This window comes from Hoplias malabaricus, chromosome 1 (assembly GCF_029633855.1).
Source record: "Hoplias malabaricus isolate fHopMal1 chromosome 1, fHopMal1.hap1, whole genome shotgun sequence".
NCBI lineage: Eukaryota > Metazoa > Chordata > Actinopteri > Characiformes > Erythrinidae > Hoplias > Hoplias malabaricus.
This window is the reverse complement of record NC_089800.1, coordinates 9,584,204-9,610,695: the sequence shown is the minus strand read 5'-3', so window position 1 is coordinate 9,610,695 and position 26,492 is coordinate 9,584,204. Positions and strand designations below refer to the sequence as shown.

The 26,492-nt window shown below is 41.6% G+C and overlaps 2 protein-coding genes across 6 annotated transcripts in view; one reads left to right on the top strand and one right to left on the bottom strand.

The window, feature by feature from the left end:
- Positions 1-13,536, top strand: part of boc (BOC cell adhesion associated, oncogene regulated) — a 36,250-nt gene extending 22,714 nt beyond the window's left edge. Inside the window, exons 4-19 of one of the 2 annotated variants that reach the window (XM_066676610.1) lie at positions 1,618-1,764; positions 3,367-3,510; positions 3,738-4,031; positions 5,548-5,811; positions 5,960-6,225; positions 6,461-6,626; positions 6,711-6,773; positions 7,094-7,312; positions 7,662-7,840; positions 10,125-10,224; positions 10,328-10,450; positions 10,584-10,766; positions 11,045-11,244; positions 11,464-11,549; positions 11,660-11,835; positions 12,308-13,536. In XM_066676610.1, coding sequence (XP_066532707.1) covers positions 1,618-1,764; positions 3,367-3,510; positions 3,738-4,031; positions 5,548-5,811; positions 5,960-6,225; positions 6,461-6,626; positions 6,711-6,773; positions 7,094-7,312; positions 7,662-7,840; positions 10,125-10,224; positions 10,328-10,450; positions 10,584-10,766; positions 11,045-11,244; positions 11,464-11,549; positions 11,660-11,835; positions 12,308-12,432 — 2,735 coding nt within the window. In that variant the 3' untranslated portion in view covers positions 12,433-13,536. Of the gene's footprint in view, positions 1-1,617; positions 1,765-3,366; positions 3,511-3,737; positions 4,032-5,547; positions 5,812-5,959; positions 6,226-6,460; positions 6,627-6,710; positions 6,774-7,093; positions 7,313-7,661; positions 7,841-10,124; positions 10,225-10,327; positions 10,451-10,583; positions 10,767-11,044; positions 11,245-11,460; positions 11,550-11,659; positions 11,836-12,307 lie in introns of both variants that reach the window. The other variant, XM_066676602.1, reaches the window with a different exon arrangement.
- A 373-nt stretch (positions 13,537-13,909) lies between these two features.
- Positions 13,910-25,276, bottom strand: LOC136668510 (basic helix-loop-helix domain-containing protein USF3). Of its 4 annotated transcripts, none has more exons than XM_066646066.1 (8): positions 25,176-25,259; positions 23,429-23,559; positions 23,098-23,190; positions 22,923-22,987; positions 22,770-22,807; positions 22,149-22,231; positions 21,947-22,043; positions 13,910-21,765 (listed from the first exon to the last, which is right to left on the bottom strand). In XM_066646066.1, the coding sequence occupies exons 4-8, from the start codon at positions 22,967-22,969 to the stop codon at positions 15,029-15,031; spliced, it is 7,002 nt and encodes a 2,333-aa protein (XP_066502163.1). In that variant the 5' UTR covers positions 22,970-22,987; positions 23,098-23,190; positions 23,429-23,559; positions 25,176-25,259; the 3' UTR covers positions 13,910-15,028. The 4 variants fall into 4 exon arrangements, with proteins under 4 accessions (XP_066502163.1, XP_066502181.1, XP_066502187.1 ...); XM_066646084.1 differs by having other exon boundaries at positions 23,433-23,559; XM_066646090.1 differs by having other exon boundaries at positions 23,429-23,545; positions 25,176-25,224.
- Positions 25,277-26,492: the final 1,216 nt, after the last annotated feature.

Here is a 26,492-nt window from a genome sequence, read left to right as displayed (position 1 = left end):
AACCCTCACACCCTCACACACTACTTTACACTTCTGTTGTCAGCCATACAGAAATAGCAGCTTCGGCATTAAGGGGTTAATGTCAGATGTCACATATATATGTCCACTCTGTCTCTCTATCTTATCCACTCAACCTCTATGGTTCACCTGAGACAGAGTGCGTGTGCATTTGTTTGTGTTTGTGTGTGTGGAATGCGGATTAAAATTGTGCCGTGTGGAGTTGCGCAGTGCTGGGTGTGTGTGTTGGGAGGGGGGGGCTGGGGAGAGTTATAAAAGCCTCCTGATTGATTTCACAAACGGAGCATCACACTGGCTCTCTCCGAACTCTTTCTTTAACCTGGGATGCTCATCTCCTCTGGAACTCCTCTGTGTGTGTGTTGTGTGCAAGGACAAAAATGTCCTGACTCTGTAGTAAAACAGGATAAATCCACATTTGAGGAGGGTAGAATATAACAATATATGGACATTTATGTAGGGAAAATATAGAGCATATTGTGGATATTGCCATAATGAGTCAAGTTTAATTAGATTTAATACAGTAAAATAAGTGAAACGTGGAACAGAAATCATATTTCTTATCATATAGAAGTTTGCAGATCTTGAGAGTACTTTGTGAATGTACTGCTGGTGCCTTTTTTCTGTCCAGATTTTGTGTGTGTGTGTGTGTGTGCGCAGGGTTGGCCCTTGCTCTGGAAATTCTGTGCACCGGAGTGTGGAACTGATAGTCATGTTCTGTTTTTCACATTAACAGTGAGGATTTTTATGAAACATGCTCACTCTTTGTATACTCTGTACCGTTTTTGATTTCAGTTTTTCCACATAATTCACTTCAAAAAGTCCCACTTCTAACACTACCGCAGCATATTCAACTTAGAGGCTCAACGGTACTCTGCATGTACAGTCTGTAGCATGTTGTGCAGCTATGCATGACAGAGAGGCTTCTGAATTGCCAAGGAATGTAACAAAACCCTATGAAAATCAACCATCCATAGAAGCTCAGAGAACAGCAGGACAGCCCTGTGTTCATTAAAGGAGAGATCAATAGTTTTTGATTAAGTTAGAGCAGGACAGAATCAATCTATTTTGGAAAACATTTACACACACACACATGCAATTATGGTGCATTGGGCTGTTTCATTGAAATCCAAACTGGTTTTTCTTGGAAGAAACCCAAGAGGAAGGTCACTTTTGGCCTGTGACCTCACTTTAGCTCCTGGGCACACCAAAGGTCAAGGCAGGCAGACTTTCTGTCTCTGCGTTACACAGTGCTATTGGGTTTCTGACCATTTGATATCCCACTAAGACCTACAAATGACTCTTCACACTGAGTCCCCATTTTGTAAACTTCATCTAAACATCATCGAACTTCAGATCTTTTCATCTAACTTCAAGTTGTCCGATACCTTTATGTGCCATTTGATTTAGCCTGTGGCTGTCATTGCAGAGCATATTACTTATCAAGTAATCTATCGACTATTCGAGTGATTTATGAAGTAATCACAGCCAAGAAATAAAAAATGGACAATATTAACCCTTAGAGTTTATTCCATGCATTATTACCATACCTTTACCATCTATCCACTGCTGTTATTTACTTTCTATTTATGTGTTATCCAGAGCTGAGAGACTTTGAGCCTGATGACCAGCAAGAGATTGAAGTGGATGAGGGGAACACAGCAGTGATCGAGTGTCATCTTCCTGAGAGTCAGCCTAAAGCCCAGGTCCGCTACAGTGTCAAACAGGAATGGCTCGAGACATCCAAAGGTACAGTTGCCCTTAATCCTGGCTATGGATTAATTTGAATAAATTATAATTTATGATAAACCATGTAGGGTGGCACGGCGGCGCAGCAGGTTAGTGTCGCAGTCACACAGCTCCAGGGGCCTAGAGGTTGTGCGTTCGATTCCCGCTCCGGGTGACTGTGAGGAGTTGGTGTGTTCTCTCTGTATCCGCATGGGTTTCTTCCGGGTGCTCCGGTTTCCTCCCACAGTCCAAAAACACACATAGGTGGTAGGTGGATTGGCGACTCAAAAAGTGTCCGTAGGTGTGAGTGAATGTGTGTGTGTGTCTGTGTTGCCCTATGAAGGACTGGCGCCCCCTCCAGGGTATATTCCCGCCTTGCGCCCAATGCTTCCAGGTAGGATCTGGACCCACCACGACCCTGAACTGGATAAAGGTTACAGATAATGAATGAATGATAAACCATGTAAATTCTGTTGAAAATTATACATTCTCATATTAAAAAGCCACAAGGAGTCTGAATTCCATTAGAGGGCAGTGACGGAGCCCAGTTCTTACAACTGTTTATAAAACCCTCTTTTGATTTTTTTTTACTTTGATAAACTCAATTATGTGCTGCAAGCGAAACTGTAGAAATGTATGTAGCAGCCAGAGTGCCGTTAAAATGAAACCACCGTGCTTATTTTCTTTAAATTAAAGCAATAACCACTTATCAATAACTACTAAAAACTTTACTTTGTGTACTATAAATGCTTATGATATATCAAATACCAAACCTTTATAGTATTTCAGCAAGAACACAGGTTATACACAGATAAACAACTTTACATAGTTAACTGGTCTCCTAGACTGGCCTAAGGTTTTGCGCAGCACTGTACACTTTTTCCACAGGTTTGACTGGAAGTTGCTGGATCTGTTTTTTATCAGTGCCTTCTGATAAGGCACATATCAGCAGTGCTGGAACGTGGGAATATTTTGTTTATCTCTGCCGTCATGTATTTATGTCATCTCTAAATGCTCTCTTTTGCCATGCCTGGTATGTGCTTCTCTGGCAGCTGCTGTTTCACTCACAGTAAGTGAGTCTTCAGTGCTGTTTGTTTTTGTCCAGACTTTATGGCACCCCCTGGCGGTCTTCAGGGCTCTGATACATTCCTGAAAGCAGATCTAGAGGCAGTTCTCATCTATTCAGCTCAGTTATTCAGTCCAGTATAATAAATAAGGAGTTTGAGGGGTTTTTTTTCTTTTCCTTTTTTTTATTTTTTTACTTAATTGAAAGCACAAAGCTGAATAAAGGAAACATTATATGAGTTAAATTAATATTTTTCTATATATTATCTTTTAAATTGGTGATGAAGGTAAATCAAAACAGCCAGGTAGAAGAATACTCTTAATCGACTCTAAATTAAATGTGTTCATTTTGAATGGGTATATATATACACCATTAAAACTATACATTAAAATTATTAATATGCAGCAACATGTTGGTAACGTTGGGTTATAAACTCCATTATAAGTAGATGTGTTAATTGCTAGTACACAGAGACATTTGGTGAGGAAAGACAGTAGAAATGTGTGTTGTGTTGATTCTGTGGAGCTGAAATTTTCTTCCTTTGTCTGTGATTGTAGGGAATTACCTGATAATGCCATCAGGAAACCTGCAGATCGCCAATGCAACGCAGGAGGACGAAGGGCCTTACAAATGTGCTGCATACAACCCGGTCACTCAGGAGGTCAAAACATCGACCTCCACTGACCGCCTCCGCATACGCCGTAAGTAAATTCTGACAGCAAATAAAAAAAACAGATGTTCTCCTGAATTATGAACCAAGCAGCTGAGAAAACTACCAAAGAATTCAGTTCATCCAATTTATAATGAACATTTGTATTTCATATTTCAGAAATGAAGATCATATCCAGAACTTGACAAAAAAATATGTTCACAGTTCATATTAATTAGAAATAATTACAGTATGTTATTTTTACCTCTACATCCTCAGGCTCCACCTCTGAAGCGGCGCGGATCATCTACCCACCGGCGTCCCGTTCAATGACTGTGAGGAAAGGTCATCGTTTGGTTCTGGAGTGTGTGGCCAGTGGCTACCCCACCCCACAAGTCACCTGGGCCAAGGACGGACATGATCTCCAGCATCAAAACAACACACGTTTCCTCCTCAGTAACCTGCTTATTGACGCTGTCAGCGAGGGGGACTCAGGCACGTATGCCTGCCACGCACACAACGGCATGGGCACCCCAGGCACCGCCACAGTGCTGTATGACGTCCAAGTAATCGGTCAGTAACAATATATTGACACACACTAAAACTCAAAAGTTCCGAATTCACAAATGAATATGATTTTCGATAGAGTGATAAAGTGATACATCTTTCCAGGTTTACATATTCAACAATGATAAGACTTTACTGTATTTTTCATAAGGCCATGTTAAAGCTAAATGACAGAAACTCACCTAAGTTTACTATACATTTGAATTCCAAGAAGCATCATGTCATCACTTTCCAGGCTGATACTGATTAAAGCAGCCTTTATGAAGACAGTCACTTGTAGACATTTATGTAGGTTTTCATCAGTTGTGAAAGGATTATAGATAGTATATATAGTATAGATATCTCAAAGACATATAAACAATGGCCTGCAAAGTATTTAAAGTACTTTGGCAACAGTGAGAAATTAATAACTTTGCAATACAGTTCAATAATTCATTGATTCATTGTCATTCAAGCTTATCCAGGAACACCCTGGAGGAGGTGCTAGTCCTTCACAGGGCGACACACACTCACACATTCACTCACACACTCACACCTAGGGACACTTTTTTTGCACTACAATATTCTTTGTAATTATGTAAATTGCCTACATGTCTGTCCTGTAAAATGTCTTGTTTATTTAAGTCTCTGAAAATATAAGTTGATAGTTCAAAGCAAGTCCAGCGCGTGTATCTGTCACCAAGCTAATTTTATGTTGTTGTCTTTTACAAACTTTTGGACAATAATGCATTGTTTGTCTCAGTTTTGCTTTTGTGCAACCACCAGTTGTAAAGAGTGTATCTTTTTAGTTTTCAGTTTTCTTTTTGAGTATCGGAGTATTTCTCTTTTACGTTAAAGTTAATCCTGGATTTTGTTGTCTTTTCAATGGAGAATCATTAAAGTAGTAATTTGGTTCAGATCTAGGTTCTTGAAAATACAGCCTGTAGTGGTTAAGTTTCATGCTGGGAAATGGAAAGTGCTTCGTCTATAGAACAACGAATGGCATTGTGAAAGCCCAATAGGGTGGGTGTGTGTGTGTGTGTGTGTGTGTGTGCTTGCGCGTGTACGCATGTGTGTGTGTGTTTAGGACGGTGTAGTGAGACACTGATGAGGTTGTTTTTGTGGGCTCGTCTTTCAGCAGCTGTGATTAATTAAGCCAAGGCTTCTGCTGCTGCTCTAATGAAAGCTGCCTGATTCACTAGCAGCCAACCATCAAGTGCTCAGAGAGAGAGAGAGAGAAAGTGCGCGAGAGAGAGAGAGAGAGAGAGAGAGAAAGTGCGCGAGAGAGAGAGAGAGAGAGAGAAAGTGTGCGAGAGAGAGAGAGAGACGAGGGCAGGAGGGGGGGCTCCTGCATATTCACACCTGAACCTTGACACAGAAGCTGAGTGATGAAGGAAGCAAGGTTTTACAGACTAGTACTGTAGTAGTAGTAGTAGTATATATAGTAGTGAGTGCTATCTACTAACTGTATTACTTCATTATATTCAGTAGTACATGACAGAATTGTATACTAATGCCTTTCATATGTGTGTCTCTGTTTCAGAGCCTCCTCAGGTGCGTGTGGAACTGCAGCAGCAGGAGCCATTGTGGGGGGACACAGTGAGGTTCACTTGTCAGGTTCGAGGAAACCCGACCCCCAGCGTCTTATGGCTGCACAATGCTCGTCCCTTGAGCCCATCCTCCCGGCACCGCGTGACACCCCAGACACTGCGTGTACTAAGCGTGGGGCCACAGGACGACGGAGTGTATCAATGCCTGGCTGAGAACTGGGTGGGAGGAGCTCAGGCTGCAGTGCGACTTCTCACCGGTATGTACCACCAGCCGAGATTCTTTTAATAGAAACAGCATGGTAAAGATTTATTAACATATCTTTATATAATTTACACTGTAGTATATGGGGTTGATATGATTGGACCTTGCTGTGTACTGCAAGTTTGAAACTCTTTTCCCTCCAGGGCCTTCTCGTCCAGGCCGGCTGCCCCTCATTCGCCCTCTGAGTCCCGATAAAGTTTTACGGGACCCGTTTCTGACCCACCCTGTGGCACCAAGTCCAGGTTTGGTGGTGGACTGCTCAGAAATCCGAGGACACATTTCACCGGCCGAGGCTCCAGTCATCCTGAGCCAGCCCCGCACTGGAACGGCCGACTACTACGAACTCATCTGGGAACCGAGACACAACGGAGGAGCACCGGTGCTGGAGTATATCATCAAATACAGAAAGGTTAAGATCCTGTGAAATTTCTCTGGCTTTCTTTCATTTTAAAAGATAATCAGTACACATTTTCATTTTCCTCAAACAGTATCAGACTGTAAAGTTTTCTGTAATGGCCTTACATTGGCTAAAATCTATTATAAAATGGATAGCTATTGTTTTCTTATGCTGTATTCCATTGTTATTAAATCATTATTTAAAATGTGTGGTATTTATTTTCTCCCTCTCCCACTTCCTGTTTTAGGCTGGTGATTCTTTAGGCGAGTGGACCATCAAGAATATCTCTGGTTTGGAGAACAAACTCACTCTGGCCAAGCTGCAGCCAGCCAGTCTGTATGAAGTGGAGATGGCCGCTAAAAACTGTGCTGGACTCGGTCAGCCCGCCATGATGACCTTCAGAACTGGCAAAGGTACTGTTTTAACTCAGAGACATGAAGGATATACAGCAAACCTTTTCATTACACGATTGCTCAATGATTGAATTTGCCCTGCAGGCCGCAAAACTCTAGGTGGAGCAATCGAGCGTCCCAAACCAATGCCCCCATCGCGTCTATCTCGTAAGTATTTCTCGATCCCTCAACTTCTGAGCAAAACAAAGTCACTTAACACCCGTAACTATGTGGTGTCCTTTTCTGCTTCTCTGGACCCACTCTTATACAGTATATATTGTACTAATCTGATTCCAGTGGTTTATATTTCTATACTAATATTGATTCTCTATCTCTTCATCTCTTTCAATCCTAACTCAGATTAAGGATGACAGTAAGTTTGTTCTGGTGTGATTCCGTGTTTGGGTGTCTGTATATGTTATATGTAAATGTTTTACTGCAGTAATTGACTTGTACCAATGTTTAATGCCCTGTTTTTGGCTTTGCAGCTCCTGAAGCTCCAGACCGACCCACAGTGACCACAGCCTCAGAAACCTCTGCATATGTGACTTGGATTCCCCGTGGAAACCGAGGCTTCCCAATCCAGTGCTTCCGAGTGGAGTATAAGAAGCTGCGGAAAGAAGGAGGAGGAGGGAGTGAGTGGGAGGTAGCTGAAGACAACATCTCCCCATCTCGCCTTTCAGTGCAGATCAAAGGCCTGGAGAAAGGTGAGCTTCACTGTCATCATCATCATCAACATCACCAACATCAACAAAGTCCATGTTATATTAATACATTTTATTTAAAATTGCCTTTTAACATCATAGAACTTGATCAAAATAATTTAAACAATTCTTACATTTTATTCATATGACATTTCAAACCATTTTTACTATTTATAGCGTATGCTCTATAAAATTAGGTCTATGTGTTTTGCATTGTTTGTCCCACTGAATCTTTTGAGCCCCATGGTATTAAATGAACTTTAGAGAAATTTTAGAGGATGCCCTTAAATTAATGCAAACTCAGTTTTATTGTTTGTTTGTTTAATGGCATTTAATGGTTTGTGCTTCACAGGGACCTCCTACAAGTTTCGTGTTTTGGCGGTGAATGTGCTGGGGGCGAGTCCTCCGAGTGCCCCCTCTAAAGCCTATGCAGTGATGGGCAGCAGTCAGACCAACCCTCGGCCCGTCGATGGACCCTACATCACCTACTCTGAAGCTATCAACGAGACCACCATCATCCTTAAGTGGACTGTAAGTACACTTCAACTATATTCCTTCTTATTTCAAGTGTGTTCCCTCATGTCTGGTATGTGATACTGTAACATGTTGAAGAGTATGGAGAGAGATTAGTCTCAAAATACTTTACAAATGCGTAAATGTTAATACACAAGTTAAACACAAGTCACAAGTATGTTTCACTGTTCACAAATGAACACATTCCAATCTGTGTCTCAGTCTGCAGTTTGTACAAATACAGTTACATTCATAAATACATTTGTTTTTATTTCATAGATATATCGCAATTTTATGCGAAAATAAATACATTTGTTTAAATTTACATTGCAAATATTTGTAAAGGCAAAGTCTCGAATTTAAAATTTATTTGTAAACTGTAGAATCTGCGTTTGTGGATCAAATCACTCACGTGTTCTCCGTGACGTGCATTTGTTCATTTCCTCTCGCGGGTTTTTGGATTTTGAGAGTTTCCTCTCGCATTTCACCCGCTCCAAATACAAATGCAGCCTGATCCACAAATGTGGCCAGCAGCCGAACAAGTCACCGCTAGGTGGCACTGTTGTTTTCCCCAGTGTCTCAGGACTGACCTGTTGCTCTCAGGGCCGCAGCTAAACAACCCCCTGTAGGCGGGACTATGACTCCATTGGCTGACGCAGTAAATGATAGACAGCTAACTCTGGCTGCTGATTGGCTAAATAAAAGCGATGACCAATGAGAAGCGCATATTCTGTTTCGGAGCCGTGGTGTATCTGCCCCTCCCCACGGCTGAGGGAGAGAATCTGTCTGAAACAAATCACCCGTTTTAACAGTCCAATCTCGAAATTACGAAACACATCAGTCCCGTATCAGTCCAATAAACAACACGGTTTTAGTCCAAATACGGGATGATTTTAACGTATTTTACTTGACAACTGTAGTCTGCAGCGAAATTAGGGAAGTTCCCCTGGATTTTAACGTCGTTCAATTTAGGGCACCTTCAAAAGCGTTCCACAGTGGTCCCCTCCTAACTGTCTGTGATATGAAGCTGAATTCAGCGGCTTGGGGGCTTTTTGTTCGAACTTCAACATTAAATGTTGCGCAAATGCTTCCCCATTTAAGTTGGCCCCCACGCCCTAAAACAACAGTGCCACCTAGCGGTAGGTTGTTCGCCTGCTGGCCACATTTGTGGATCAGGCTGCATTTGTATTTGGAGCGGGTGAAATGCGAGAGAAAAGTCTCAAAATCCAAAAACCCGCGAGAGGAAATGAACAAATGCACGTCACGGAAAACACGTGACTTGAGTGACTTGATCCACAAACGCAGATTCTACAGTTTACAAATAAATTTTAAATTCGACACTTTGCCTTTACAAATATTTGCAATGTAAATTTAAACAAATGTATTTATTTTCGCATAAAGTTGTGATATATCTGTGAAAAACAAAAACATGTATTTATGAATGTAACTGTATTTGTACAAACTGCAGACTGTGAGACACAGAGTGTGATGTGTTCATTTGTGAACAGTGAAACATATCTGTGACTTGTGTTTAATTTGTGGATTAATATTTACGCATTAAAGTAAAGTATTTTGAGACTAATCTCTCTCCATAGAAGAGTGCTTTTAATGTAACAGACAAGTAATGGGAGCGTAAACAGAATTCATACTTGGCTGCTTACCTACTACTACTGGTTTTAATAATGCCTAATCTTTTATTTATTTTGATAGCTAACAACGTGTTGTACAGTGTCTGAAACCACATACGTAAATCTAAGACTCCATAGCAGTTGAACCTGGGTTGAGATTAAGTACTGGTGTTTTTAGGCATGCAGTTTTGGTGTGAAATAAGATTATATCATTTCTTGAGATCTGGGGTTGGGGGTTCGAGTCCCGCTCCGGGCGACTATCTGTGAGGAATTTGGTGTGTTCTACCTGTGTCCACATGGGTTTCCTCCGGGTGCTCCGGTTTCCTCCCACGTTCCAAACACACATGTTGGTAGGTGAATTGGTGACTCAAAAGTGTCTGTAGGTGTGAGTGTGTGTCGCCCTGTGAAGGACTGGTGCCCCCTTAAGGGTGTGTTCCTGCACTGCGCCCGGTGATTCCAAGTAGGCTCCAGTGATAGTGGTTACAGACAGTGATTGAATGAATGAACATCCAAACATGTCAAAGCTATCAGTTCCTATCTGTTGGTCTGTAACATCCCAGGATTTTTTTGCTAATGACGTGTAATAAACAGATTAGATAGCTCTCTTTTTAAGTAATATATCTAAATACAGAGGTGGTCAATAATGAAAGGAATATGTTTATTTCTGTTCTCAGTACACATCAGTGAATAACACACCCATCTACGGCTTCTACATTTTCTACCGCCCCACTGACAGTGACAATGACAGCGACTACAAGAAAGACATAGTGGACGGTAAGTCCCGAGGAGATTTGGTGCAGCTCAAACATTCACCTGTTTGCAGGAGCTGTGTTTGGGAGAGTATAATATTGATGGAACTGTATACTGTGTTGTGCAGGAGACCGTTACTGGCATGCCATCACCAGCCTGCAGCCGGAAACATCATACGATATTAAGATGCAGTGTTACAATGAGGGAGGTGTCAGCGAGTTCGGAAATGTGGTCATCTTAGAAACTAAAGGTATATGCCTCTGTGCTACTTCTCCTGATTCTTCCCGTGTTGTCATTCTGAGTGTCTTTACAAACAATAGAATGTTTAAAACAGTGAAATCATTTAAAATTAAGATACAAAACGTATTTATTTAAATTTTCAGCTCGACCAAACCAGAAACACACAACCCCAGAGACGTCCTCTCACCGTCCAGACCACGGGGGTCCAGTCCCTCGCCCCAGTGACCTGCCGTATCTGATTGTGGGGGTGGTGGTTTTGGGGGCGCTTGTCTTCATCATTGTGGCCTTCATCCCCTTCTGTTTGTGGAGAGCCTGGGCCAAGCAGAGTGAGCAACGCTTACTTTAAATATTTCTATTGGTCTATTCATCATGAAATGTCCACACCTATTAGAGAGATGCTTTATAGATGTGAACCACTTGATGGAACTGGACTTGGCTTGTAACTCACCCACGCATACACACACACACACACACAAACACACACATTCATGTTTAGGAATTGCTCCACAAGAAGTGTTTAGTTACAAAGATTTTTCTTTTCTTTTTGCATTTCTAGTCACAGCTTCTCTACAAGATTAAATTAAATCAGGTCTTGTTGTTTCAGAACAAACTCCAGATCTGTGTTTTTCTTCTGTGGCGGCGCCACTGTCTTCCTGTCAGTACACCATGGTTCCACTGCAGGGCCGAGTTCTGATGGGTCACTGCCCCCTGGACCCACACCTGACACCTGGGCACACAGCCTTCAATGCTAAAGCAGAGTACACTACAAATGGAAAACACCACTGCCTCCCTGGACTACATCAGGTGAGAACAGAGTCACACAAACACTGTCTTGAACACAGTTTTATAGCCTCATATCTACCTGCTTCGTCTGTATCTAACAGTTAATTTCCACAGATGGCCATTTCCCTGTATTAAGCCAAATAAAAGACTGAGGTCATTTTCTCAGTGAACTGAAATGAACCCATCATTTTCAGAACAAAGAGTAGGTCATGAAGGCGTTGTGTGTTTCTTTTGCAGCAGGATGCAGATTGTGAAATGGAGTGTGGGACGTTATTGCCACAGAGACTTTCCAATGGACATTCACACACCTATCACTACTCTAATGGGTGAGAATTCAGGATTTAATATGCTTTATTTTGAGGAGTACATCTGTCAAGGAACCTAGAAAAGGGTGTGGATGATAAGTTGACATTAACATGTCTTGTTGGTTGGCCAGTATTCCTGCTCATGTTGGGGAGGAGGAAGAGGAGGAGGGCAACTGTGAACCACACCACTCCACCATAGAGCACCTGAACCCAGGCCTTCAGTACACTAAACATTTGGAACACTCTGAACACACAGAGAAGAACCACAATCTCCCAGAATCACTGCACGTAGAGGAGATAAATGCAGGTGAGCAGATCTTCATTTTTATAGAGGCCACATACTAACATTGTATAACACATTACAGGAGGTCCTCGGGTTACGTCAGTACCGAGTTACGATGTTTCGTGGTTACGACACATCTCCTAATTACTGTATAAATACTTGTTTCGACTTAAGAAGTTTTGTGTCGTAAACGTCGTAACACGAACTTCGTGTTTGGTGTGCGCGGCGGAAGAATACACGGTTACACGGCTCGGGACCGAGAAGGATAGGTGTTAGGATAGGATAAGAGCTTACAGTATGTTATTTACGTACAGTAGGTACGTATGTTCCGACTTACACCGAAAATTGGTTTACGACGCGACGTAGGAACGGATCAATGTCGTAAGTCGAGGACCCCCTGTATATTAAAAACACAACTGATATTTGTCATTTGACCAGGGATCTGCTGCATGTATTATTTTTTACTAAGATATGACCATTTCTCTGTTCTCTCCAGACCTGCCACTGCTACCAGCCTCCGACTCTGGCCCCACACTGAAACTCCAAGATGCAGCGCAACAAGAAATCAACATGATCCGTTGTGAAACTCAGCTAGAAGAGAGAGGACCATGGGACAGATGAGCAAAGAAATGAGGGATAAAAAGGACCCAAAAACATAAAAAAAAAGAACAGAGACAGTATTTATTTTTGTATAACAGATACTATATTTATATATTTATGCTTTTGTAAATAGTAGTTTTGTTATCCTGTATATATGGACTGTTTATATCAGATAACCATGTATTACTGTTTGCTTGTCACCACCAGGACAAAGGGAGTTCTTAACAAATCAGCAAATATCTTTTTGACAAAACAGCCTGGCAAGAATAAGCTTCCCCTTTGCCTGGCTACTTCAGATATAAAAAGTGCTGTTCATGCTTTACAACCCAAAAGAACATTAACCATCTGTTGAGACCACTGGAATGTGGCAGAAGACAACTCTCTTAAGAACTAAAACACAGCAAAATGCAGTATTTAAGCAACAGACCTCCTCTTGTGTCGTGTAGTAAATTTGCCACCTGCAGAATTTTAATTTTGATTGTATGTAACTGCAAAGTTTCTCGCTGAATGAAATGTGGCATTATAGGTGGTGGTAGGCTTCTTGGTGCAGTGTTTCAACACTTTTTAATATATATATATATATATATATATACACACATATATATATATATATACATATATATATGTATATATATATATAAACTGAAGATATATATTTCATCATTAACAAAGTATTAACAAATTGTATGCAACATATAAGCACCGAGCCATTAGTAATGTTGACTATGAATATTTTAATAACTGAATGGGAAACCTGGAAAGAACATACCTACCTTAGACTTTACTGGTTTTTAGAGGCTTAACTGATTTTAAGGAGCTTCATGTAGAATTTATACTGAGATGTTTTTAAAGACACAGTTCAGTCTTCTTGATGGTCAGCACTTCAGACTCATGCAAGTTTTTGTTCAATTAATGATGAATCAAGCTCCTTGAAATCAGGTTTAGCTCTGAAGACCACACTTTACAGTTTTAAGTGGACTGTAATACACTACTGCATCAGTATTAGCCTTCTTCAGAGTGCTGAACTATGAAACAATGAAGGAAAACATGAATCTACAACTCATTTTAGAAGTGGATGTAGCTATTGTGGTTACATGACTTAAAGCACTATTGCATGTAAATAAAGCTAAGAAATCATAAGCTTGAATTGTTTTTTTTTCTTCATTGCATCTGAATAGTAGAACATTAGCGGTAGCTCTTGAAGAAAAACCTACCTGACGTTTCTTTCACATTACACCACCTACACAAGAATATGCTTTCACACTAGTCCTACAAATAAATAATCTGTAATAATGCTGTGCCAGGGCTTACATTTTTTTGAAAAACTTACTTGTGATGTCTTCCCAAACATATATGCTATATTGAATGACCTCAGAAGATCACAGTATAACAACTATATGTTTTGTTAATTATAAAATATTCAGAATATTGAAACAAGTTTCATTACAAAGATAACACACAACACAAATTACAAAACAAAAACATTTTAATAATCCCCTTTGTGTATTTACAATATCTACACAACACAAATAGATTTACATAAATAGGTCAAAGTATTTTAAAGGGTAACTACACCATGTGGCTTCAGCTAACTCCACTTGGAGTTGAACAATTAAGAGGCCCGTTGTGAGGGGTTCTTTAGATGGGTCTCTCTCCATAACAAAGGAATTCCACGCAAGGAGGACAATGCAGAGGGAAAAGGTGTATGTGGACACATACCTATCCTCCAGTACAAGCAAGGCACAAGGAGGGTGTCACGAGGGGGCAGGAACACTGGCTCAATAATTTGCATTCTGTGACATGTCATCAAATTTCTAGCAGAGTTGAACTAGAAGAGTGCAGCAGAGGCACAACTCACCCCAACATCAATGGGGCTTTTGTGGATGTTTGAGAATATTTTTCACATTTTATATTAGGCTGGTATGTTTTATAAGTCTCACAGTTCAATTGTAAAAGACAAAAGGGCTCAGGGTGTAGTTATTTTTTAACTCATCCATATTCCTGTAATTGATCATCATCATCTTCTTCTATTCCACTTTTCCATTCAGGGTCGCGGTGCCAGTAATTGATGGAAATCTTATTCTCTTTAAGAGACAGGAAACGCTTTTAAACTGAACTTGTTCAAAACAAGTCCTTTGAAAATATATTAACAGTTGACACTGAAATTTGTGATCATTAACAAAAACACAGCATCTATATGTTGTGGCGCCTGGTACGAGATGCTTTAATCATGTAGTCACACCTTAATAAGTATTCATGTAAGTGAAAAACACAAGTCTAGGGTTAGGCTTAAACAAGGCTGTTCACTGAACCATGACCAAAATATATATTACTTACAACAAATAGACTTTGATTAAATTCAATTAATCATTAAATTAAATGAAGCCACTGTAAGCAATGCTTCTTCATATAAAGCAAAGGCTGATTATTATCAATTAATCCAAATATATCAGACAGTATTTTGGGCTTAAAATGGCTCAGAAACACAAAATGGATGGCCCACACCACAGCCCAGACATGTAGGGTGATCAACATTTCACTTCAGTTACAGAAAATTAATGCTACATTTAGGTAGCACTACATGTGCAGCCAAAATTTCATTTGTGTTACTGCAGCTTTATACAGCAGAGGTCCCATCATGCCCAAGTATGTGACTGATATTGTGGGCTGGTCGATTAGACTGTTTGCTGGAGTCCGATGAGGAAGTGTTGGCAAGTGACAGTAAAGGGGACATGGGCATAGAGGAGCCATCAGGGGGCATTGCTGTGGCTATTTCTGGGAATAGGGAAGTCAAGTTAAAATTGGATAAATGAGGGGTAATGCCAGAGGAGTTTGCTATAGGCATTGGGGTAATATCTGTAAGCAGAGGATAGCTTGCCTGTGCAAAGCCCACAGGACGAGGAGGAGACAGAATAGAGCCGAAACGATTGTTCAGAGGGGCAGTGCTACTCTTATCAGCACTTGGACTTGTAAACATCTGGTTAGAGAAATATTGTATCGGAATCTCACTTGGAAGGCTTGGATGAGCAGCAGGTGAATATGAAGGGTAGAAGGAAGGGAGAGTGTTCTGAGGTTCTACGGGGAGAAGAGGAGTGCGTGAGGCACTGGGCTGGCTTACTGGGGGAATAAATGAAGCATTTGCGTTGATAGGAGGTGGAGGATTAATGCCTCCCTCAGCAATAAAGGAAAAGCCAAAGTTCTGGGTGAGATGCTGATCTGACACCAAGTTGTTGTCACTGCTGGCCTGTGCACCATCTGCCATGAATCGCACAATACCTCTGCGCCGAGGTTCACCACCTGCTTGTGGCCGTCCGAGCAGTACTCCTCCGCTTGATGGAAGTGGCAAGGAACCCTCAGTTTCAAATGAGTTTACAGATCTCAAGTTGCCCGATCTAGATCGGTCTCCTGGACGGATCTTTGTGCTCTGTGGATCTGGTCCAACATGATGGGTTCTTTGACCAACAGATGAAAGTGACCTGGTGGAACCTTGCACACGCCCTGTATCTGAGCTACTGTGTGATGTAGGAGGAGGATGGGGTAAAACTGATCTGACACCAGAGCCATGCAAGTTTCCACTAACCTGAGAAATGTGTCCTTTACTGTTGTCCCCAAGGTGCATGGAAGGAGCATTCTGTGTAGAGTGCAAGTTAGGACTTGAGGCTTTAGCTTGTAGGTCTCCAGAAGAAACTCCAGGACCACAGTTATACTCCACGCCTACTTGGGGACAGCCTTGTGAGGCCCTCTGGTGTCCACTTTGTTCAGGAAGGTGTGGAGCCAAGAGACTTTGCATAAAGCTCTGGTGGCATGCATCTTGCTCACGTGACAGAGCTGTGCTAGCTTGTACCCCCTGTGTTGAGGGATGTGTCCCATAACTACCACGGGCACGTCCATCTCCGGAAGGACCAGCCCCTATTCGGAATCCTGCTTGTACTTGAGGGCCCCTCTGAACTGGTGCCACAGATTTACTGCTCATGTCACCACTGCGAGACACCTGCACTTCAAAATTGCTTAGCTGATGCCCACCAACAAGAGTTTTAAAAGGCAAACAATCTGACATTCGTTGGATGTCTGCAGCTCCTGAGTGATCTTGGGGCAACCTACTTTGGGGATTGTGTGCAATACTTCCTTTGCCACGTGAGGAGTCAACATAACCTTGCAATTCTGACTGATCCTGCGAACTGCCACGAGAGGCCTGCATGTGAAGGCCCAGACGCTGGTCACCAGCAGAGGAAGTCTTCCCAATAAGTGCTTCAGCGGAATAACTAGAGAGACGATGGCGCTCCTGTCGTGATGTAGTACAGGAAAGTTCTGATGAACGAGAAGCAGGATTGCTAGCCTGCGAGGTCAGCTGCTGCTCTAAAGTGCGAGAACTCATCAGTCGTTGCATAGCTCCATGATCCTGCCCAGGCTGATGGTCCTGTTGACTTAAATGACTGTTTTGATGAGCCCTGGGACCTGTCTGTTGGCCCTCACAATTCTTTTCCTGTCTACTCCCAAATTGTTGCTGCTGAATCTGCTGCTGTAGATGCTGATGCCGTGAATGTGAACTCTGTTGCTGTATTTGCTGTTGGTGTGTTGGTTGCTGCTGTGGAAGCTGCTGGGGTTTTTGCTGTGGTTGGTGTTGTGCTTGCTGTGGATGCTGTTGGTGCTGCTGGGTTTGCTGTTGCTGCTGAGCTTGCTGTTGGTGCTGCTGAGCTGCTTGTTGGTGCTGCTGAGACTGCTGCTGCTGCTGTTGTACCCCGCTCTTTTCCAAATGATGCTGTTTCTGCAAAACCACAGGGGGTCCTGTTTGAGCCACACGAACCACTCTCTTTTTGTGGACATGCTGATCTTGCAACAGAGACCTCTGCTGAATATTGTGAATCTGTGGTTCTGGTTGTGTAAGGTGGTGATGAAGTTGGTAGAGATGTCTTTGTTGTTCTTGTTGTTGCTGATGTTTGAGATAAAGGTTGCCTCCCACATTCTGGCCAGGCTGTGGTGTGACATGCTGTGTGTGACCCTGTTGGAGATGAACCACAGTAGACTGATTTTGTTCATGTGGAGCCAGCTGAGTAGGGCAATGTCCTTCAGATGTCCGAAGCACATTGCTCATAAAAGCGTTCCCAGAATACAGGGGTGCTCCACCATCAGAGTGATTCCTTGAGGAGCTTGTGGCCAGTTGTCCAGTCATGACTTGGACATGTTCTGTCGCCTTAACATCTATCCTACCAACACTGGAAGATGGGCAAGGCTTGGAACGCTTGTTAATAGGAAGAACAAGATCATCTTGTGCAGAGCGTTTTGGCATATCTTTTTGATGTCGCTCAGCTATCCCAGCACTTACATGTGCTCGCATCTGGGCACTTTTCAAAGGGGTATATTCATTAACTTGCCCAGGACCCGAGCAGCTTTGGGTGACCTGAGATGTTGACTGAGTTCCCATAATTGCTGTCCCTCCAGGTGATGGAACAGAAACTTGCTGACCAATGTTTGGAGACCCAGGGTAAGGCTGAACAGAACTTGGCCTGATGAGGTTATTGACATTAAGACTAGTGAGGGTGCTATGTTGAGACTGAGAATAAGCCATGCTCAGCGGAAGGCGGACCCCAGTTGTACCACTGCCTGAAACCTCAACCAGAGGACCTCGAACAGAAACCTGGGACGGAGTCTTTGACATATTTGAGTCAGTCTGCTTTCCTTGCTTCATTTGCTGACTTGTGACCCTTTCCTTGGTGATGGAGGTTTGCTGTGCTTTTGGGAGGTCCCATCCAGTAGCAGTCGTACTTGATGTGTTGTCACTACTACAGTTACCAGTCCTCCTTCCTGGGCTGTCTTGCTCAAATATAGCTCGAGCAGCCATTGCTATGATTTCTGCCTGCTCAGAGGTGAAGCTAAAAGCTCCAAATGTATTGGGGCAGCTTGTGATATTATGTCCTGTTGGAAGTAAAGATGCAACAGAAAATCCCCTGCTACCTGAACCTCCTGCCATTGGTGATTCAGTCTCTCGATTTGTCACTAGTGGGGACTCAAAGGATTCACTTCCCAAAGCAGGTACCTCCTGTGACAGAACAGTCTCTTTCTGAGAGAAAGAATTTTCCTGTGTTGAATTTTCTGGAGTCTCACTTGAATGATCACTGCTGACAGATTCTCTGTTCTGAATTGACTCTGCAAATTTGGTACTCAAAGAATTAACATGGCTAGTGGGTGCTATAGACATATTAATGTCTGGTTGTTTAAGTGGCTTATTAAAAGTGTCTAAATTTCTGGATTCCTGAGGCAGAATGGGGGCGGTTGAGTCTGTGGATATTGATGTAGATGGCCCTGAACACAAAGCTGACGTTGCAGACAAAGGAAACTGTGTCTGAATATGTGGCAAGTCCACCAATTTACCATTACCCCCTTTTGTGGGGTTAGTCTGAACTTGTGGAATTTTTGGCAAGAGGTTACCTGTTGGTATCCTCTTTGCTGCACCAACACTGGTGACTGGATTTATAGTCTGAGTTTCGTGAAGTACAGAATCAGCACATGAAACCACCAATTTATTTTCTGCAGTGCACCCACTGGTCAATGTGGCTTTATTCTGGGATGATTCAGTGGTTCTGCAACTTGTCGAACTAGAGACGTCTAATTTATTTGGCGGAATCATTTCAGTGAGTATACTTTTTGTGGAACTGTCCCTCATCACTGTTCCTGACCCTTGCAAACTAGCATTAAATGTGCTACACTGTGAGGTCAAAATACTAACAGCGGAATCATTTGGCTGAAGCTCAGTATCAGAGGTTAAAACTACACTACTCGTATGGACTGCAAAACTACCCTGAGGTGAACTTACAGCAGTATTAACCGTTAGACTGTGAGACGAAGCAGAGGTATCAGTAGCTTTTTCTTTACCCTTTGATGCTTCTACGCCATCCACATCAGACCCATTTACTGAAGAACAAACAGAATTGTCAGCTATTCTACTACTTGAACTTGCACAGATATTTGAGGAATTACATGTTACAGCAACACTAAGGACTGCAGGGCTGCTCTGACTGTTAGATTTACTGCTAATATTTTGATCAGCAGAATTCATGATCTTTTCTGTTGTAGTATATGAATGACCTTCTGTACCCTCAGAAGCAATTTCAAGCACTGGCTTTGCAGCAATTTGGCATTTATTTTTCTGTTTAGAGTCTTTCCTTTTAGCTGATCTGGCCCTTTTAACACATATCTGTTTTGACTGATTTTCAGAGACTGCACTACTCTTCCTTGGGAGAATATTAACTGCACAACTGACTGATGTTGATGACACTGGTACAGCTGGGGACTGAACAGTCTCAGCAGAAACACAGACTGCAGAGACAGGCTTTGCTTGAGAAGACTGCACTGTAGTGTAGGAAGGAGGACCCAAAGTGTGCAGCTGGACATTGCTTTGACTTGTGACATGTGCAATGCTCTGGCTAAGGTTTGTGAGGGCACCCAAACAATTTAACGCAACGTCCGTGTTGAATTCCTCACTGGTATGTTGAATGATTGGTGTAGCACTTTGGCTGAAATGAGAGTTCCCCTTCTCTGATGACTTTGCTGATTGTAAAACGTAGACCTGTCCATTCACAGTGATTGTCTGGGGTGCCTGTGTTGGCACTTGTGTTGAAGGTCGAGGAAGAATGTGAACCAGCTGCTTTGATACATTAGCTTGAACAGCTGTGCTGCAAGGGGAGCTCGAAGTGGTTACCTGACTATGCAAATTAGGGGTTGTAGTGGTCACGACAGTAGGTTGACAACTATGTGGCGCAGGTGTCAGACTTGGTGTCTGGATTATGACTATGTGCTGGCATGCTGTCTGATTGGTCACATCCTCTCTAATTACTTGTGGTGCTGGACATGGATTGGCCTGTTGCAGAATAACAACATTTGGATTGTTTTGAGGGGTTGTCTTCCCAATAACTGGCGTTCCATCTGAGCTCATCTGCAGAACCTGCATTGTCTGAAGCACTGGAAGTGTTGCAGCTTGAGGCTGGGGCACAACAGCGTGCTGAAGTGGAGGCACAATGGCAGACTGGGCCTGGCTTATCACAACAGGATGGGCTGTAGGCAGAGATGGCATTGCAGGCTGGGGCTCATGCTGAGATGGTATAGCATTTTGAAGTTGAGGCTTCGGTTGTATGGCTGGGTAAGAGTGGGACTGAGCTGGAGGAACAGCTTTTGGTAATATTGTAGGCTGAGACGCTATACCTGCTTGTGGCTGAGGCAGTAATGCTGTCTGTGGTATAATAGAAGGCTGATGAAGTACAGCAGATTGAGATACCACAGTTGCTTGTGGTAAAATTGATGTTTGAGTAACTACAGCTGTCTGAGGACCAGGAAGCAACTGGGGAAGCCTAGGCCGAATAGGGGTATGTACTGGTGCAGGTGTTTGCGGTTGCATAGAGGCTTGGGTTTGTACTTTGAGTTGAGTGGGATGCACTGGTGAATTTGCCAGAACGGGACATACAGACAGTTGCTGAGCATTCTGACCAGACATACTTGATTCTGTAGCCAGAGCTTGACAGACAGGCTGCACCGTGTTACCAGTGAGTTGTAGTGTTGTCCATGTAGTCTGGGTGCTGCTAGCTGAACTGGCCCTGTGAAGCGTAGAGTTGGTTGGTAATGTATGGGTAAGTGATCTGACTGTGTCCTGTTGAAACACTGAAGAAGCATCAGACAAAGTGGTATTACTGATCATAGTTTGAGGCAAGGATGTAAGACTAATTAAAGGCTGAATTCTGAGAGGTACTGTAAGACTGGTGGAGGATGCTAGACTCGATGTTGAGTTGGCAGGTTGTGTTTGTTGAAGAGGAGCGGTAACTGCAAGCTTGGGGCATAAGCCTTGAAGAGTTATATAATTCACTGGAGGGGGCAATTTTGGAGCAACTGGTGCAACAGCAGTGTACTGCTCTACAACAGCCAGGCAAGGTTTAGACACAGCAGGAATCAGAGTTGCCAGTGGAATGTGTGAGGGTGTAACAGAGGACACTATTACGTCATTTATTTGTGTTTGTGTTTCATTTGATACCGCAAGTGTTTGCCCTGCTCCCAGTTGTACGTCACAAGATGGCTGGATGGTTATGGCACTTACTGGTTGCTTATCAGTGTGAGAAACAGGATCTGAAAGACTGGATGCTTTAGCAGAAGAACAAGCTGTAGAATTCCCATTTGAATATACAATTATGCCCTTTGGTGTCAAATGAGTTGGCATTATTTTGGCTACTTTTGCACAGCGCTGCTTGCCTTTCCAGTGTATGGTAGGGTCATCCAGAAAGTTGATACCATTAGCTTTGAGGAGCTCAATGTAATGAGCACTTTCCTTTCTCAGGTCCTCCAACTGCTGTCGTAAGCGTTTTATCTCCTCTGCTGCAGAGACATGATCAATATCGTTCTTAACATAAAGTTGAAGAAACATCAATATTGTTCTCTACAAAAACTGAAAAACTGCACTTTTCATGCAGGAAAAATTCTACAGCACAGGAATCAAATTATGATTACTAGAAAACAAAGGGTAATTTTTATCTCAGCCATCAGAACAGTCCCCTACCTTGAACTTTGTCTCCTCCATTAAGCAGCATTTCATCGTTCTGTTGCTTTAACTCAGTGATGTAACGAAATGCTTCTCCAAGAATCATGTTTTTACTCTGTAAGAAAAAAAGATATTACCCATTATATATATATATATATATATATATATATATATATATATATATAAATAACTGCACCATTGAAGCAGATTTTTGTGATACCTGTTTTAAGGCCTGAGAGCAGGGCAAGAGGTCTCCAATTCGTTTGATACCAGCATTGATCTTCTCTTTGCGGTGTCTTTCAACTGAATAATAAATGTATGTTTACTGAATAGGTTAATTTAAAAACATTAACAAAAAGCTGCGGGAAAAGCATGGCTTATGATATGACTGAATACATGGCACTTAAGGTACATGTAGATATATTGAACTGGTAGCAGCACAGTTTCAAAGGAGAAAATGTATGGTGTTCAGAACAATTTTAGGATCATAATAGATGTAGGCATGTATAACAGATGTTGACAGCTCTGCTTATAAACTGCCTAAAGTTTAATCAAAGGAATAAAACCATGGGAAACCCACACATTGATTTTAGCTACTAGAGAGTCTTCATGTATAAATTAACAGACTTATTATATCTGGCTAAATACCAACAGCCCATAATAAAACAAAACTGTAATGAATATGGCACTTTAAATAGTTTGCCACTTAACGCATCAAAACAATATCACAGCCACTTACATGTTTAGATAATCTTTCCATCTTTAAAAATTGTGGCAATAGCAGTTTAAGAGTATCTTACAGCTAAGCAAGTTCTGATGGCTTGTGATGCTGCTTTCTCACCTGCATTGTGTGTCTCTTTGTTCTTCTTCCTCCTGACACTGAGGAAACCAAAATGGATTGAGTACATAGCCATCATTCCAACAACTAAATCAGAAGGCTTAATTTGATAAGAAAATCTGACAGTTATGTTGTAGAGCAAAATATAACACATACCGTGTAGGGTTTTGAGAAGCAGGCTGATTCCTTATTATTTCTGGCATTGTGCCTCTCACTGCAGCCTTTAATACCAGAAATTCAACAATAAGAACAGAAGAAAATGCAACTCAGCACACAAAGAAACATTAGTTAAATTACATGTCAGCAAAATAATTAGTGCTGTATACATTACCTTTCAGCAGTGGGCAAAGGTGTATTACATTCGCCAGCTTAAACGTCTCAGGAATCACAGCTCTGAGATCTTCAGGAAAGCATTCACTATAGCCTGAATGATGTAGGGAGTTAGTAGATGTAAAAAATTCAATACATCATTACTGGAAGAAGAAATTAATGGCTTCTTCCAATTTCCCCAAATATTTCTGACTACTAATTATGTTGAAAAACTTGGACACCTTATTTCTATTTGTTTGATGTGAAAAATTGTAGAATAAAAATCAAATCAGTACTTTTACAGCATTAACTTGTATAATAATAATCTGTATTTGCAGAAAATAGTTTCACACCTACAACCATTAACTGGAGTCTGCAACTTCTCAAAAATAACTGCAAATCTTCAAGTCTGCCTGCCATGCAACAGATCCAATGGTAAAGATGTTGCAAAACTGATTTGGGCCTTGAACCTGAGAGAGCAGAGCTAGGACAGGGCAAGTGGGGACAAGACAGATTACCTGACACCGCTTGAATATAGCATGTGTTCCACTATTTAAAGATGCACCCATTCAAACACATACATTTGACAGGTATACACTGTGCACATCCCCCCCCCCCCCCCCAAATCCACCCATTTTTAAGGCCAATTTGATAGTAAGCCATTAAACTCTGGGATCGGGTCTTATTTCAGCTTTATGTGCAGTGTGAGGGATGATGCAATGTCAAGTTACGTGACCACACAAGCAGTGATTGAGTTTTCAGACGTAGAGGTGGACTTATGACAATTCTGAAACTTTATTGGATTTTCTTGCAGTTTGACAATCTCCCATGTGTCATAAAACACACAATAACACAAAAGGCAAGCTGAATATAGCATTCAACATTTCTTCTGAAATAAGGGGGACATTTTGGTACAAGTCAGCAAAGCTATGTTTCCTCAATATTTTGATGAAAAGGGGCTGTACTGTACTGAATGGAAAGCTTGCCAAAAGACAGGGATGTCCTACAGGGTTGAACTTAGCACAGAGAGTAAGAATTCATGTCACGTCAATTGGACTGAACACCTTTGTGCAGTTGTGATCTTATGACCCTGGTCATACATGACAGATGATTCAAACATGCAAGTTTAACCTGTCATGCATGATTAACATTTCCAAAAAGTGTCTGCATGGCTTAAATGGACACTTTGAATGATCTCCATAGAAACACACAGCCAATATAAAAGAAGTTTATATTTCACGAAATCTGAATATCTTTGTTATTAAAGTATTTATCATTAGCACAATTTGCTGGTGCAAATACATTGTGATATGCAACTTGAAATCAAATCAGGCCGTATAATTCCAGACAGCAGTCTATTTTAGCCAGGCTGGACTAAAAGAAACAACATTGAAAGTGACATGGGTAATTAAGTATAGAAATAACGGAGCTAATTGTGTTTTATTCATGTTAAACCCACTTTAAAGCTCCGAAGAAATGTATGCAGTTCAAACCAAGACTAAAAACACGAGCATGTAGTGTTAATGCATTAGCTGGCTGTGGCAAATGCTAGCTAGACTAGCCAGCATCACAGCTGAATTAATTATTATTGAATAATACTTAATTTTACACGGTCTGAATGAACACTGAGAGCAAGGAATTATGTGGACAATATTTCAGGTAACGTCTGATATAAAAGATGTTTGGAGGTGGTTTCCTGTTCGGCAGCTTCTATTTAGAATTATACGTTCCACCTTAAATAGTGTATGCATCTGCTGCACTATTTAAGGTGGAACGAAATAGTCGAATAAGAAGCTGCCGAGGAGGAAGCCAACTTCAGCCCAGCTCTGTTAAAATACCTCCTTAACCGATAAAAGCCAGCGCTGTGTAGAAGATCCAGAAGGTAAAGACACGTTTAACAGAGATAAAAGCGTAAAATAAAGCGGACATACTTTTATTTAATTTTTATAAACAGCTGTCCATAGCCGCTGGGGTTTAGTTACAGAGCTAAAAACAACTAGCCATCGTTAGCCGCTGCTCATATTTAGTTACTTGCAAACTGGGGCTATAAGGATAACAATTATCATCTCCAAATATTATTTCAAAACACGTAAATCTTACCTAGATCTCCTGCATTATGTGTCAAATTAAAACCATCCCCCCGTTAAAAACTTTGTTGATCCTTTTTTATTCACTCCATTTTCTCCATTGCCAGACACAGAAAAGGTGGGCGGGAACGAGTAAAGAATCGACCAATCACGACGATGAACCAGAAATTGGATCAATAAGGAGCTAAGAGGACGCAAACAGGCGTGGCTAATTCTGAGATCATCAATTGACTGGCAATTTTGGAACATCTTCCACTTGTCTGCATCCTACTGTTGCTTTGAGGAATGTGTCTCACAATAAATAGTAAAAATTAGATTCTAAATGATGCAAGACTCAATAATGAACGCACTGACACAATCCAAAGATGCAGCTATTTTCAAGACAGTAATAAGAAAGGACAAGAGTGTCTAATTATAATATTGTAGCAAAGTTCATTCCTTCTGGTAGACAAAAAGCCAAACCCTTTATCTTCCAGCACCTGGCTTAAAATTATGAACCAGCAGAATTTAAAGACCACTATCCAGTAAGAATCAAGTGTTTAACTTTGTCATCATGAGCATTTGGTAGTCGTTATATGCTAGAAAACATACCATGACTGAAAAAAAGTACTACAGTTTAGTCCAAGATTGAACATATCTTTGAAACCTGCTTTCTTTCCAAAATTAGGGTTGTTAATATTGGAGCCACAGCCTAGACTTTTTATTGTAGATATTGGATAATTATTGTTAAGATTTGATTGCATATAGTCAAACACTTGACAGCAATGGATGCACCTTAAATTAGGTCATCACAATAATTTGGAACATATAGACAGAAATGAAAAAAAGGCTAGATTTATAACTGAAATATTTCAATCAATGTTAACAATGAGGTTGGACATAGTCATTACAACCCTCTGGTAAATATAAAATATCTGACTTGTAAACTGATGTCCTTGATCGTGTACTCGCACTGCATCTTTGCACACGATTACCAAGTTACAATTTTTTTCTTTGAAAATACATTTTATTACTCTGATATGGATTTAACAGTCTTGCTCTAAACTGCACTGGCAAAGATTTTTCATCAGTAAATGTCCCATTTTGCCCTGACTTATGCTTAATTTGCTAGCATAGACCACACCCTGAGATGCGTCAGAGAGGGGGGGCCGAACTCAGGAGGGTTGGGCTGGAATTCCGTGCGGGTGTCCCACCCCGCGGGTCTTAAGTGGTCAAAGAGAAGAAGGGAGATGTGGTGGTGGTGTGTGCGGAGAGTGAAAGGGTATAAACCGAGCTAAAAAAGTAATTGGGGCATGGTCTGGCGCCTGAAACTACGTCACATTGTGACTTC

What these genes read in the sequence shown, in the direction of transcription:
- LOC136668510 (XM_066646075.1), bottom strand. Translation starts at nt 22,969, where the DNA reads ATGCCAGAAATAATAAGGAATCAGCCTGCTTCTCAAAACCCTACACG. An exon ending in GCTTCTCAAAACCCTACACG is followed by an intron (nt 22,808 to 22,922) that starts GTATGTGTTATA and finishes TGGTTTCCTCAG; the next exon opens with TGTCAGGAGGAAGAAGAACA. An exon ending in GCTCTCAGGCCTTAAAACAG is followed by an intron (nt 22,044 to 22,148) that starts GTATCACAAAAA and finishes TTTTTCTTACAG; the next exon opens with AGTAAAAACATGATTCTTGG.